At 38.7% G+C, this 12,648-nt stretch overlaps 1 protein-coding gene across 2 annotated transcripts; it reads right to left on the bottom strand.

The window, feature by feature from the left end:
- Window positions 1-1,877: 1,877 nt before the first annotated feature.
- Window positions 1,878-12,346, bottom strand: NXNL2 (nucleoredoxin like 2). Of its 2 annotated transcripts, XM_087886039.1 has the most exons (3): window positions 11,268-11,330; window positions 10,250-11,157; window positions 1,878-2,511 (listed from the first exon to the last, which is right to left on the bottom strand). In XM_087886039.1, exons 2-3 carry the CDS (start codon window positions 10,549-10,551, stop codon window positions 2,343-2,345), a joined length of 471 nt encoding a protein of 156 aa, XP_087742165.1. In that variant the 5' UTR covers window positions 10,552-11,157; window positions 11,268-11,330; the 3' UTR covers window positions 1,878-2,342. The 2 variants fall into 2 exon arrangements, with proteins under 2 accessions (XP_087742165.1, XP_034265939.1); XM_034410048.3 differs by having other exon boundaries at window positions 10,250-12,346.
- Window positions 12,347-12,648: the final 302 nt, after the last annotated feature.

The raw sequence follows: 12,648 nt of genomic DNA on the forward strand, positions 1-12,648 counted from the left end.
TTTGGGTGCCCCAGAACTTTCAGATTATTTAATATATACATGTTGTTAGAACAGCGTAATATGATTCAATTTATGAGGCAGGGTATTTTCCATAGCAACCTCTGCACCCTCTCCATTTATGTCTGCTCAGAAAAGCATTTGTCATTTTTTAAAGCCAAAAAAAATAATCAAACGTGTTTTATATCCAAGTCATTTGTTTTATATCTTACATAGTAAAACAAGGAGAAAGATGACTGTAATAAATTTTTCCCTCAGTCAGTGATATATTTGTCTTTAGCTTGACAAGCCGAGGACCTGCGAGGGGAAACGAGGAAAAACGTCAGATTTAACTCTTTGTTCAAACATCTTTCTAAATTAACCATTTTTAACAACCAAAGCTGGTTAGTTATTGTCCTTCAAGTAAAATAAACACCTAAAAATGGGTGTTTGTCTGAGTGTATTTATGTGTATATTCACGCACATATATAAAGCCATAGAGTACTTCAGGTTCCATGAAGAAACAAAAGGAGCCCTTTTTACAATTTTTTTAAATAATGCTGTTTTTTTCCAAAATTTCACAGCTTTTAACTTAAACTTTTCAAAAACTCTTTTTTGGCTGAGCTAAACTCAGCTAACTTTAGCTGAACTCAGCTGAGTTCATGTATTTTCTGACTGCTGTAGCCATTGTCTTTGGATTTCACCCCTGGCTGGTAATATAAAGGTTGTCAAAAGAAAAAAAATGCAAATATTTCACTCTAGTAGGGCAAGTTTTTTTGTGTGAGCCAAAGCAACCCTTACCTAGGTGCTGATACCATTTCACAAGATCCTTCTTCAGTAGTTGCATACTTTTACTGCTTTTAGAGAATGCTTAAACATTAGTTTTACTTCAGGTCTATAGCATTTCAACAAACTTAACAACCCCTTAGCCATGCCTTTCTAAATTTTATTTATTTAAGGAATTTATTCAGTCATCCTGAATGCCTTTAATCAGCAACATCATGAGATATGAATTTTACAAGAGAAGTATTAATATCAATGTAACCTCCCAAAATTGCTGTGAGTGAGGGAGCTGTTATATAACCATTTTTATGCAAGTTACACAGCTTAGTTTGTGAAGGTTAATTGCTTGCTGTTTTTCCAAGCCAATTGAACCTGCATGTCTCTAGTCTGAATGGTGAGCTTTCTAGGTGTAGCATGCAAAGCAATCGTATAAATGGGATATGAACAGTATATGAACTGGGGTTGCATGAATAACCAAGTACACATTGCTCTGAATGTTTCAAAGATTTCCCATTCCTGCCCTACTTAAATATACTGGAAAAAAACTTCTATATGCTTCTGGCTATTTTTTTTTTCACTATAAGCCTTAACTTCTACAGGTGAAAAAAAAATAGTTAAATTTTCACTTTGCCGTGATACCCTTACCTTGTAACCTATTCTCATTGCCCCAGACCATCCCAACTACAAGTGAAAGCAAGTAAATCCAGCCCTATTAACTTTTCCACATTAATCAGCTATCACTTACCTGAATTTCATCAATAATACAAACATCAGTGCAGCCTTCCTCAATCTAGTCAATGATCACTCAGCCTTGACGAGATAAACTAACCCAATAAATATAGAACAGTGTTTCTCATGCAGGCTGAGGAATTCTGGAAGCTGATGTCCATACATCTTCAAGTGGCCAATGTTGATAAATGCTGATATAAACAGTTTGGTGAAGAGTCTTCAATCCCAGCTGGTAAAAGGAATGAAAATCTTGCAAATAGAACAATGCAGCTGATTTTATGATCCAGAGTAGTTGTACCCCAAACGTTAAGTTTTAGCAAGTAACAGCATTAGACAAAGAACTTTTCAATTGTTTGTTGCTCAAAAAGCAAAGACAGATAAATTATAAATTTATTAAAACTAATTTTATTATTATACTAGTATATACATTTTAAATCCACATGCAAAAAGACTGCATTTTCAAGAATTATATTTTCTTTATAAAGTTTTTATCTTTGCAAAGATAATGTGCTTGCATAGATTTAAGATAGCACTCTTTTAAAGAGCTAAATGTAGACATATTAAATTAATTAGCAATTTTATCAAATTATCAATTTGATAACCAATTATCAATCAAATTTATCAATTCAATAATATTAAGACTACTTTTGTCTCATCTATGTAATAAAAATATAAATAGAAACAATATAGAAGGGAGAACTATGAAGGACTCAGATATGTCTAATTATTCCAGCTATGTAGGATTCAAAATTAAGCAAGTCAACATTAAAAAAGGAGAACGTAATTTCCCCTCTAAGTCTAGTTGCAGATAGCAAAGATATTGTTTTGTTTAAGTCTGAAAATACTATTTTGGTTCAGGTACAAAAATTCTGAAAGACATCAGCCCCCTCAAGCCAGTTTTGAAAGCAGTTGAGCCCTCTCTCACGAATCTGCTTTCTCCCTTTATCGGTAATTACTTCTCCAGTTTGTTTAACAATCACAAGTTTGGGAATGGCTGTTATGTTGTATTTCTTCTTCAATTCACTGTAAAAAAACAAAAGGAGAGGAAAAAATTGGCTATACTATGTGCATATAAGTAAATGAACAATCAGGCCTGTTACCATTTGTCCATAACGGTGACATTTGTCTATAACTGATTTTGAAAGCGACCTGAGTCCTTAATGATTAGGAAGATGCTATTTCACCTTTGTTTCTCCAAATATGTCTTGAAAGGTTGTACACAAATGACTTGTGTTTTAATTTGATCAATACAAAGCAGTGTGTTACAAAATGTTTCAGACTTGTCAGGATTTTCTTGTACATACGTGAGACAAAGAATGTTGTGTTTAAATTGAAGAAAAAAAACATATTGACAGCTGCCCAACGCAAATCCGTTACATGAAATACTGTGCGGTGAATCTGTGAATATCTATTCCATTGTTAGCTAAAGTTTACAGCAGTGTATTTGAAGTGAACTATTGGTTCAATTTAGCATATCTATCCAGTTTGGGGGCAGTTCTAGCATAACATTATCTTAGTTTTCAAGCTAATGTCCAACAGACAGTAAAGAAATTAAATCTGAAAAGAGATTAATTATTTCAGCAAGATAGTGATTGCAACTGTATTTTCAAACCTATCATGAATGCTTCCTGGAAAGAAAAAGAAAAAAATTGAAAATGTCCTTCTCGGTCTCCATATTACTGAAATTCTGCAAGGAGATTTTAATTAATTAATTTATAAAATGTATTGGCTACCATCTTATCACAAGGCACCTCCGGATGGCTTACAATCAAAAAATGTATTTATACAGTATATTAAAACATAAACGAACTCAAGCCAGGTATTGAAATCTAATGACACCTGGCGAGGGCATGGTGGAGGGAGGTGGGACTGGCTGTTAATCAACTACCTCCATTTGTGCTGTTCCCCCATTGGGGTCCTAAGCCAACTGGCAGAGCCAGGTCTTGAGGTCCTAACAAAAGGATAGGAGGGCTGGGGTCAAACTCACATGCGGGGTGGGGGTGGGGAGAGACATTCCAGAGGACAGGAGCAACAGCAGAGAAGGTCCTCCTCCTGGACCCCACCAGCCGAAATAATCAAGCTGACTCCACCCACAACATGGCTCCACTGCTGGCATCAGTGGGAAGGGCTAATCCCAGTGGGGTGAGCTGGTTCCTCAAATAGCCTTAATCATGTTTATATATGCAAGGAGACTTAAGAATATTTCTGAGCTATAAGAGAAAACATCCAAAAGCACATGGTTGACATGAAGGCTTGCAGGATAAATTAGCTTGTAAATTACGAAAATAAAATAAAACGATATTGAAATGACAAGAAGGAAATGTATTAATGGATGGCAGCGGCTACACAAAAAGTACTTTATCAACCTGTCGAGCCAGTAATTCCCACAGAATCAAGGTAGGTGAAATTCTGCTTTATCTGTGCGCAGAAGCAAAGAGGGCCCCTCTGCTGACTGTTTCAATAAACTTCAGCAAAAAGGAAGAGGAGCCCAAGAATCATGTTTATGTTTTAGCTTTTATACTTTTCACAGAAAGAAGCACAAAGTTAGAGTCTCACTCATTGGTTATTTATCATTTCCTGGGCGTAGTGATCTGGGCCCCTGGCCAGATTTTGCCCATAGCTATAAGCTAAATGTCACACTACTTCTCAGTAATAGGCTGACTTGCAATATTTTCTAGAACTGTTTACCGACCACATCTCTTCATCAAACTAATGCCTCTTCTATGTGGTCTAGGCCTTCTGCAGTTTCTAGCAATTACCGTGGTTGATTTGTATCTGTGGTTGAGCATCTGCTGGCAAACTTCCGTTTCTCTGATCTAGGTTGCTGCTTTGCTGAATCTTTGCAAAAAGCTTCTGTTTAATTAGCACTTAATTCGCTATGGAGTAACTTAAACACATAGTTCTACCTGAGGTTGCTTTATAAGCTATAATTGAAGTATATGTTCTTTACTGACCAGGACTTCATAGGACCAAGATTAAAGTACCAGGTTTTCATAGAAGACATGCTATTCCATCAGAGAAAATAGATGAATATCTTAGAGAAAAAGTCAATTGAGGATTACAGAGGAACAAAGACAAATTATGAATGGACCATAACATAACACAACAATAAGAAAAGTTTAAAAATAAATCAGGAAAGCTGCCTGGATCAGATGGATGATCAAGTTTGTATTACAATTACAAGTGTTTTGAGAATAAACCTTTGCAGCCTCTACAAAACACAATGAACTCTATTTTACAAGAAGGAAGGATGGCAGAGACTTGGAAAGAGGCTAATGCATATTAATATCTAAAGGAGGACAAGATTTGACCTTAGCAAGAAACCACAGGCCAATATTGTTACTGAATAATGATTATAAATTGTTTATAAAGATTTTAGCTGAAAAACTGAAAATAATTTTATAAGATTTTTTTCATAAGGATCAAGTAGGCTTTTACCTAAATGACAATTTCCTCACTTGACTCTGGGGAATAACATGAAGATGCCTTGCCAACAGCATTTTTCTACCATGTCCTCATGACATTGCCTGTGCTTCAGTTTAAAGTTGACACAGCATAAAGTTGTACTTGGCTATTTCAGTTTTAAAGTAGTTGGTTTCCTCTCGTCTCAATATAATTTTTTAGCATAAATCTAATCTGGCACACATCACTAAAAATCTGGTTCCAGATACAGTCAGGGATTAAAATTTTTTAAATTCCTGTTGGCTACTTTAGGCTGTTGTTACCTGGGCACTGAAAATTGCCTCCTGTTGCCATTTTGGCAGAAAGGATAATGTTAGAAGTGTATTGGATGTTTTGGAATATTTAGAACAACATAATGAAAAACAAGCTGCGCTGATTTTTTTTTAGACATAGTGAAGGCAAACTGAACTTTTTTGTTTAGAGAATTTTGGAGAGAATGTTACCATGTTTCTCCAAAAAGAAGGCTGGGTTTTATTTTCTTTTGACCCCGAAAAAACGGCTAGGCCTTCTTTTTGGAGGGTTCTAATTATTGACTCACCTCGTGGCAGTGGCATCGACAGCCTTGCCCAGAAGGAGCCCGCTGCTGGCCCACTTCTTCTGCGGCTGCTTGCCGCCACTCGCATGCATCGTTCCGGTCTCCGTTTCGCCTTCAGTTGCCTGATCGATTTGGAGCTCTGTTATTGGCTGCAGATGCCTTCCGGCAGGCATCTCAACCCAAAACAGAGGCCAGGATGATACGTTCGAGTGGCGGCAAAAGGTCGCAGAAGAAGCGGCCACAGAAGAAGGCGAGGTAGGTGTCGGGGTGTGCAAGGCCTGGTAAGTAGGGCAGCTTCACCCCTTCATCCCCACCCTAGCTTATTTTTTATCTGTGTGCCTCACCTCACCCCCTGAACCCCAGGGTAGGCGGGATCTTAATTAGATCTAATTTTGTGGGTGGGGCTTAATTTGATTGCATGCACTCAAAGACGTGATAGGGCTTCTTTTCAAGGTGGGTCATCTTTTTGGAGAAACACGGTATAAAGAGGGGAAATCAATTTATATTTCACAAATAGCATAAATAGCTGTGGTAACTTAACCAAACCAAGATTTTAAAAAAGGGACAAGACAAAGTTGCCTACTGTCTCTTCTGTTAATAAAACAGATTTTAAAATTAAGAAAAAGATAAAATATTTTGGTATTATTATGACAAATGAGAATTGTATCTTATTTTTAGATATAGAATGAAATTAAAAAAGACATGTTCACATGGGATAAAGTACAATTGTCATTGTTGGGGAGAATTTCTGTGATTAAGATAAAAGTTTCACCTAGAATGTTATTTTTGTTTCAGACAATCCCTTTTTTGACAACTGATGTACCCTCTAAAAATGTCAGGATATATCTAAATTTGTATGGCAGGGAAACACCCCAAGTTAGGTATAAGGTATTTCAAGATGCAAAGGAAAGAGGAGGATTGGGTCTACCAGATTTGAAATTATATTTTGCTGTCTGCTCTTTAACTTGGAAAAAAGAGTGGGTGTAAGTAGTATAAGGCTATTGGAGTTAGAAAGACACAATCTGAGATTTGGGTAGCATGGATATCTATGGTATGACAAAGCTAAAGTTAATGTCTCAACATTATACAAACCTAAGATCATGGTATCCAGTCCCATCACTTCTGGTAAATAGGAGGGGAAGAAATTAAAGCAGTGACAGATTTTATTTTCTTGCACTCCAAATCACTGAAGATGTGACTTTCCCCATGAAATTAAAAGACACTTGCTTCATGAGAGGAGAGCTATGACAAATCTAGACAGCATATTAAAAAGCAGAGCCATCTCCTTGCCGACAAAAGTGTATACACTCAAAGCTACGGTTTTCCCAGTAGTACTGTATGGCTATGGCCCATAAAAGGGCTGAATGCTGAGGAACTGATGCTTTCAAATTGTGGTGTTGGAGAAGACATTTGAGAGAGCTCGGACTGCAAGGAGAGTCCATCAGTCAATCCTAAAGGAAATCGACTCTGACTGTTCTTTGGGAGGACAGATACTGAAACTTAAGCTCAAATACTTTGGCCATCAAATGACAAGACAGAATTCATTGGAAAAGACCCTGTTGTTGGGAAAGATCGAAGGCAAAAGGAGAAAGGAATGGTAGAGAATCAGATGATGAGATAGTATCATTGATGCAGTGAACATGAATTTGGGCAAACTCCTGGAAACAGTATAAGTCAGGAGATCCTGACATCCCTCTGGTCCGTGGGATTGTGAAGAGTAGGACATGACTTAACAACTGAATAACAAACAATAAAGGTTAATGTACATTTCAAAAATCATTATGTCAGGTAGACCATTTTTTAGTGTGTGTAATAAATACAAATCTAGGTCGTGCCCATAAACACTTTGTGAGTCCCAACACAAGAAGCATTTATAAATGATAAATAAACATAAATGGTTAAATTACTGTGATGTACTAGACTTTTCTCAAGGAGATTATAAAATAAATTCAAGAGATGTTAACAGAAGGATCATTTTCCAATTATCAGAGATTTACAGTGGCTAAAATATGTTACGGTTTTGAACAAAGTTTGAAACAGAATTATATACAAACAATGTTGTTGCTAAAATGTATAATTTTTTGTTGAAATATGAAATAGAGGAAGACCAAGTATAAGTGTATGATAAACTAGGCTAAAAAATTAAGTTATAATATACAAGTGGATCAATGGGAAACTATGTGATTGAAATGACTGGAATTTACACTGTGTTTTCGTGTTAAAGAAAATTTTGATAAATTGATGTACCATTGTTATTTGTCACCAGAGAAATTATCTATGTAGCAGACTAACAGGTAGAGCAAAGGGGTGGAGTCAAGAGAGGTACAATACATTCCCACAAACCAACCCTTCTTGAATTTCTTTAACTCTTATCTACTGCCAATTTAGTGCTGACCATTAGTGGATCAGATTCTTGTGTGTAGGCATGAGCAATAAATCATCTTAACTGGAACTTAAGGTTTAGTCCTGATTCTTCACGCCTGACAATTTAGAATGTATAAAGGCACTTTGAATTTATGATGGAAATGTGAACAATATGAAGAAATATTTTGTTGTATGGTGGATATGTAAAAGAAAAAAACCTAAAATCTGTCTTTCTGCAAACAACTTGCTGTGCAATGATGAGGTGGGCAAAGAAAAAAAGGCAGAACAGAGAAAAACAAAGAGAAAAGGAAGATTGCATCTGAATGACTTTTGGCTTAGTTCTGCCTTACCATTGCCAACACATGGCCTTCAAATTGATGAGCTCCTATAGGAACATTGCTTTCCAAATCAGAATGATACCTGGTTCTGGATTTCAAGAAGCCCACAGCCAAATTCAGTTGTCCTCTGTTTTTAGGCTTATCATTTCTCAGGCAATCTTCATTCTATTATATACAAACTGGTGGGAAAAGGAAAGTCTGGGTGCTACTTTTAAAAGCAGCCAAAATAGATATCAGTGTACTGTTATAAAGTGATGAGAACTATTAATCTGGTAAATGTGATCCCATGAAGATGATATCCATTGCAAGAAATGGGTAACTATACCCCCAGAGAATACAGTATTCTGTGCTGTTGTTTACATGCCCATTTATGTGCAAATGAACAGTGAACCAAATAAAGGCACTTCAGGGTTGATTCCCATGCTGTGAAGCTTCAAAATGTATCCCAGATTGTAGGAAAATCTGAAGGCTAAAAGGAGTTCAGGAGCTATTACCTCTGGTAAGATTTTGCACAAGGGTAAAATTAATCTTTCTGATTGCAACCTCTCTGTCGTACCTAGCAGCAAAATAGCTCTCCACATAGCAGTGTAAAATCTTTGGGCTAATGTTAATGACTTGACTAAGTGAGAGGTATATGATTGCCTGAAAGTAATGGATGATTACTGGTTCAAGTGCCTTGGGCATCCTAGCTTCTTTCTTTAGTGCCAATTTTTTAATTTTTTTCTATTATTTTCTTCCAGCAGAAGAGTTAAATCTGAAGAGCATATAGCTAAATTCTGGCCAATAGCCACATATTTTATTCTCTTTCTTTTCAGCATTGACATATACTATGGGGAGCCGTTCATCACAAATGCATGTGTAGAAATGGTTAGGCATTTAAAAAATGATAAAATGAGTGCACCACAACAGACTTATTTGCTTCTGAATAATAATGCTACTCCAGTAGAGACAGAATCATACCCTGATATGGGCTCTTTTTTTGTTGGAAAACTTTACAGAGCACTGAGAGCTGTAGGCATAGGAAGAGTAAGAAAGATGACTAGGAAGGATACAAGAATTGGTATGATGAATAACTACTGGATCAGAACTTGTGAAACAGCTATTCAAAATCAAAGGAGATTCTCAATCATCCAGGTCATGGCTCTGCTTTTTCAAAAAGGCATCTGAACCTTCTTGGGGGTTTTTTTTTCCATTTGAAAACTTTTCACTTCATATTCAAGAATTTTCTTCAATTCTGAAGAATCAGTTCTGAAATGAAGAAGCTTCTTGGATGAGAAGTGAAACATTCTCAAAGAGAAAAATAAACAAGAAAGTCCTGTTACTTTTTTTAGAAAAAGCAACTTTGGGACAGCCATTCAAAGAACTTTAGCCAGAACTCCCCAAAGTCCCTTCATGATTGCATCTCATGTGTTTTTAATTGAACTACAAGTAGTCCTCAACTAATGACCACAATTGAGCCCAAAATTTCCGTTGTTAAGCGAGACATTTGTTAAGTGTGTTTTGCCCCATTTTACAACCTTTCTTGACAGTTCTTAAGTGAATCACTGCAGTTGTTAAGTTAGTCAACAAGATTTGCCACCATCGCAGTAACAAAATTAAGTGAACCTGGCTTCCCTACTGACTTTGCTTGTCAGAGGGTCACAAAAGGTGATCACATGATCCAGGGATACTGCATTGGTCATAAATATTAGTTGCCAAGCATCTGAATTTTAATCACGTGATCAAATGGGGACGCCCCAACGGTCATAAATATGAAAAATGATCATAAATCACCTTTTTTTCAGTGCTGTTATAACTTTGAACGGCCACTAAAAGAACTATTTGTAAGACGAGGGCTACCCGTACTATTCTTGTGCCTTTCGAATGGACTGGATTACAAGTCCCATAACTCCTAGTACCTCGCTTCAAACAAAGCACCTATCAAAACATTTAAATTATGGGGCATGCAGACCGACCCATCTGAAGGGCGCCAACTCGGAGGAGCTGAACCGAAAAGTTGCCTGTTCAACTCTTAGCAAACGACCGATGTGGGGCGAGGGTTGCGCGCCCCCAACCTACTCACTGCTTAAGGGGGTCGTGGAAGGGCAAGGCCAGCCAGCCCGGGTGCATCTTGTACATAAAGCTCGCCATTTCTTCCCGGCTGCGGTCGGACGAGATGAAGACGATCTGGAAAGGGGCCGGATGAGTGCCGACATCCACCAATTCGCTGTAGAAATCGCACAGCGTGGGGGTGAAGTCCCTGCAGAGGGAGCACCAGGCGGCCGAAAAGTACAAGCCCACGATTTTGTTCTCCAAAGCTTGCTCGGGGTCCACGAAGCCGCCCTCTAGGTTCACGAGGATCCGCCCGCCGAACAAATCCACCATGCTGAGAGCGAGCGGGCGGGCGGGCGGCCGCCCGGAGGAGCTACGTAGGAAGGGAAGGAATCAACTGCAGGACGGCCGGCCCTTGAATTGCTTACGCCGATGCTCGCAAAACATCCACGGGGACAACTTTTCCCCGACGGCGGGAAAAATGGGCGCCGTCCTCTTTTTCCGATGCTCTTCCCTCGCCAAGGCGCCCTGGGAGGCGACTCGACGGCTCCTCGGATCCGATCTCTGCCCCAGAACCGCCCTGAGAAGAATAAAAGCCCCCGACGCCTGGAGGGCAGACACGTAGGCGGCAGAAAGAAAATGAACGTCGGGCTCAGAGAATCCGATGAGCGGGATTAAAGGCTTGCGAATATAGTTGCCTGAGCTATAAATGGATGTGACGTTTTTTAAAAATAGACCCCGAAAGCCAGACTTAAGAGGAGCGTTGGGAAAGCTCGCGTCTTTTCTCAAGAATTATTCCCCAGGCCCGATTGCACCACGACGGGGCGTGTCTCTGTTGAGAAGACGGAGCGACAAGTGCGACCAAGTTAATGGTCGGTCGCCCTTCAAATCCGAGACCACAACGATAGGCCAGCACAAGGGCGACTCAGGCGCTCAGTCCTGCAAAATGTGGAAAAGAAGGAAAGGAAGATTGTTAGGAACGGGACTAAAGTGCTTTTGGCTTTTCCCGTTGCATTATACCACCATCTCCAAGCCTCAAGTACAAATACCTCAGTAACCTTCCTAAGAGTCTTTTTCAGCCAGGTACTCTAGTATATTGCCAATGCAAAGCATTCTCAATCGGCATAACCACGTTGGATGAGAACTGGGAACAATGGGAAGGACTGGTTAAGAGCTGGCGCAGGGCAGTGAAAATAATTTCAAAAATCATGCGAACCTAGAGGTTTGACTGAGGGCTACAATGCCGTCCTCCCTTTCAGATTTGTATTAGTGGAGATTTTGGACTGGAATGAGGTGCCTCAGCTTGAACTGGCTCCTCCCTTAGGTGCTGCAGTTGTGAGATAACTCTGTTTTGCACCTATTGCACACCTCAGTGATTGGAAACTGCTGCCATCACTCCTTCCTTCCCAACCAGTTTGTCACTTCTACTTTTGGCTGTAAGGTGACTACTTCTGGGCTCATAAAGCTATTATTTAAAAGGCAAGCTGCTCCCCGCTATTTGTACACAGAGGCATTCATAGCCAGAAAGTATATCTGTATGCCCAGGTACATGAGCATTGCCTTAACCAAGTTTTTTTGAATAATTAATAATAATAAAAATATTCTTCCAATGTTTTTGAGTGTAACTCTAGGAAGTCCCATCAATGATGGTCATTAAGGAAGTCTTAAAAAGAACAGATACAGCCGTGTACTCCTAGCATAATTGTTCATATCCCTCAATTTCCTAAACAAGTTGCAGGCCTTATTAAAGATATGCCTGAAATTTCTCCTGGTAACTTTTGTCTTACTCTTTCCACCTTACAAGCACTCGCTGTAGTGGAAAATGTCAAGCTTTGCTTTGGTTGCACAGCAAGTGCGCCTTTGGGAATGGTACAGGTTAGAAGCAGACACATTCAGGTGGAAGGACCTACAGATATGAATTCTTGTTTCTATAGTATAGTCATAGAGAATTCAGCTGGGAATTCTGAGATTGCAGTCCCTGTAGCCAGATGAGAATAAGCTGAACGTTAGTCTGGGAAGAAAGATCAAATTCAAGTCCTTACTTCACCCTGAAGGTCATGAGTAATTTTAGGCTAGTCATTATCTCTCATCCCATCCTACTATAGACAGTTATTGAGATTAAAACAAGAGTTGGGTCCCCTGGGAACATACAGTACATATGCATAAGAAAGAAATAATGCACGGCTATAGGAGCCTTTGGCATGTTGTATTTTTCTAACAGTCTGGTAATTATATGCAGTGCAGTTTAATTATGTAGAGTGCAAAGCTAATATCATCTAGGGATTTAGAAAAGAAGACTCTAGAGAGTGAAAGTTATCTTATTTCTTCTAAAGGAAAACAAAACCAAATCATCGGACATGATTCTAAGAAAAAGTGTGGATTATTGTACTCTGTGGAGATACAGTTAACAAAAGGCCACTTACAGGTCTA

Source organism: Pantherophis guttatus, chromosome 2, assembly GCF_059756535.1.
Source record: "Pantherophis guttatus breed Tessera chromosome 2, ASM5975653v1, whole genome shotgun sequence".
NCBI classification, from domain to species: Eukaryota; Metazoa; Chordata; class Lepidosauria; order Squamata; family Colubridae; genus Pantherophis; species Pantherophis guttatus.

Bases quoted from the DNA above. Each gene is read 5' to 3' on its own strand.
- NXNL2 (XM_034410048.3), bottom strand. From the start codon at position 10,551: ATGGTGGATTTGTTCGGCGGGCGGATCCTCGTGAACCTAGAGGGCGGC. The intron at 2,512-10,249 runs GTGAGTAGGTTG...GTTTTTTTACAG, and splicing joins TTCCACGACCCCCTTAAGCA to TGAATTGAAGAAGAAATACA.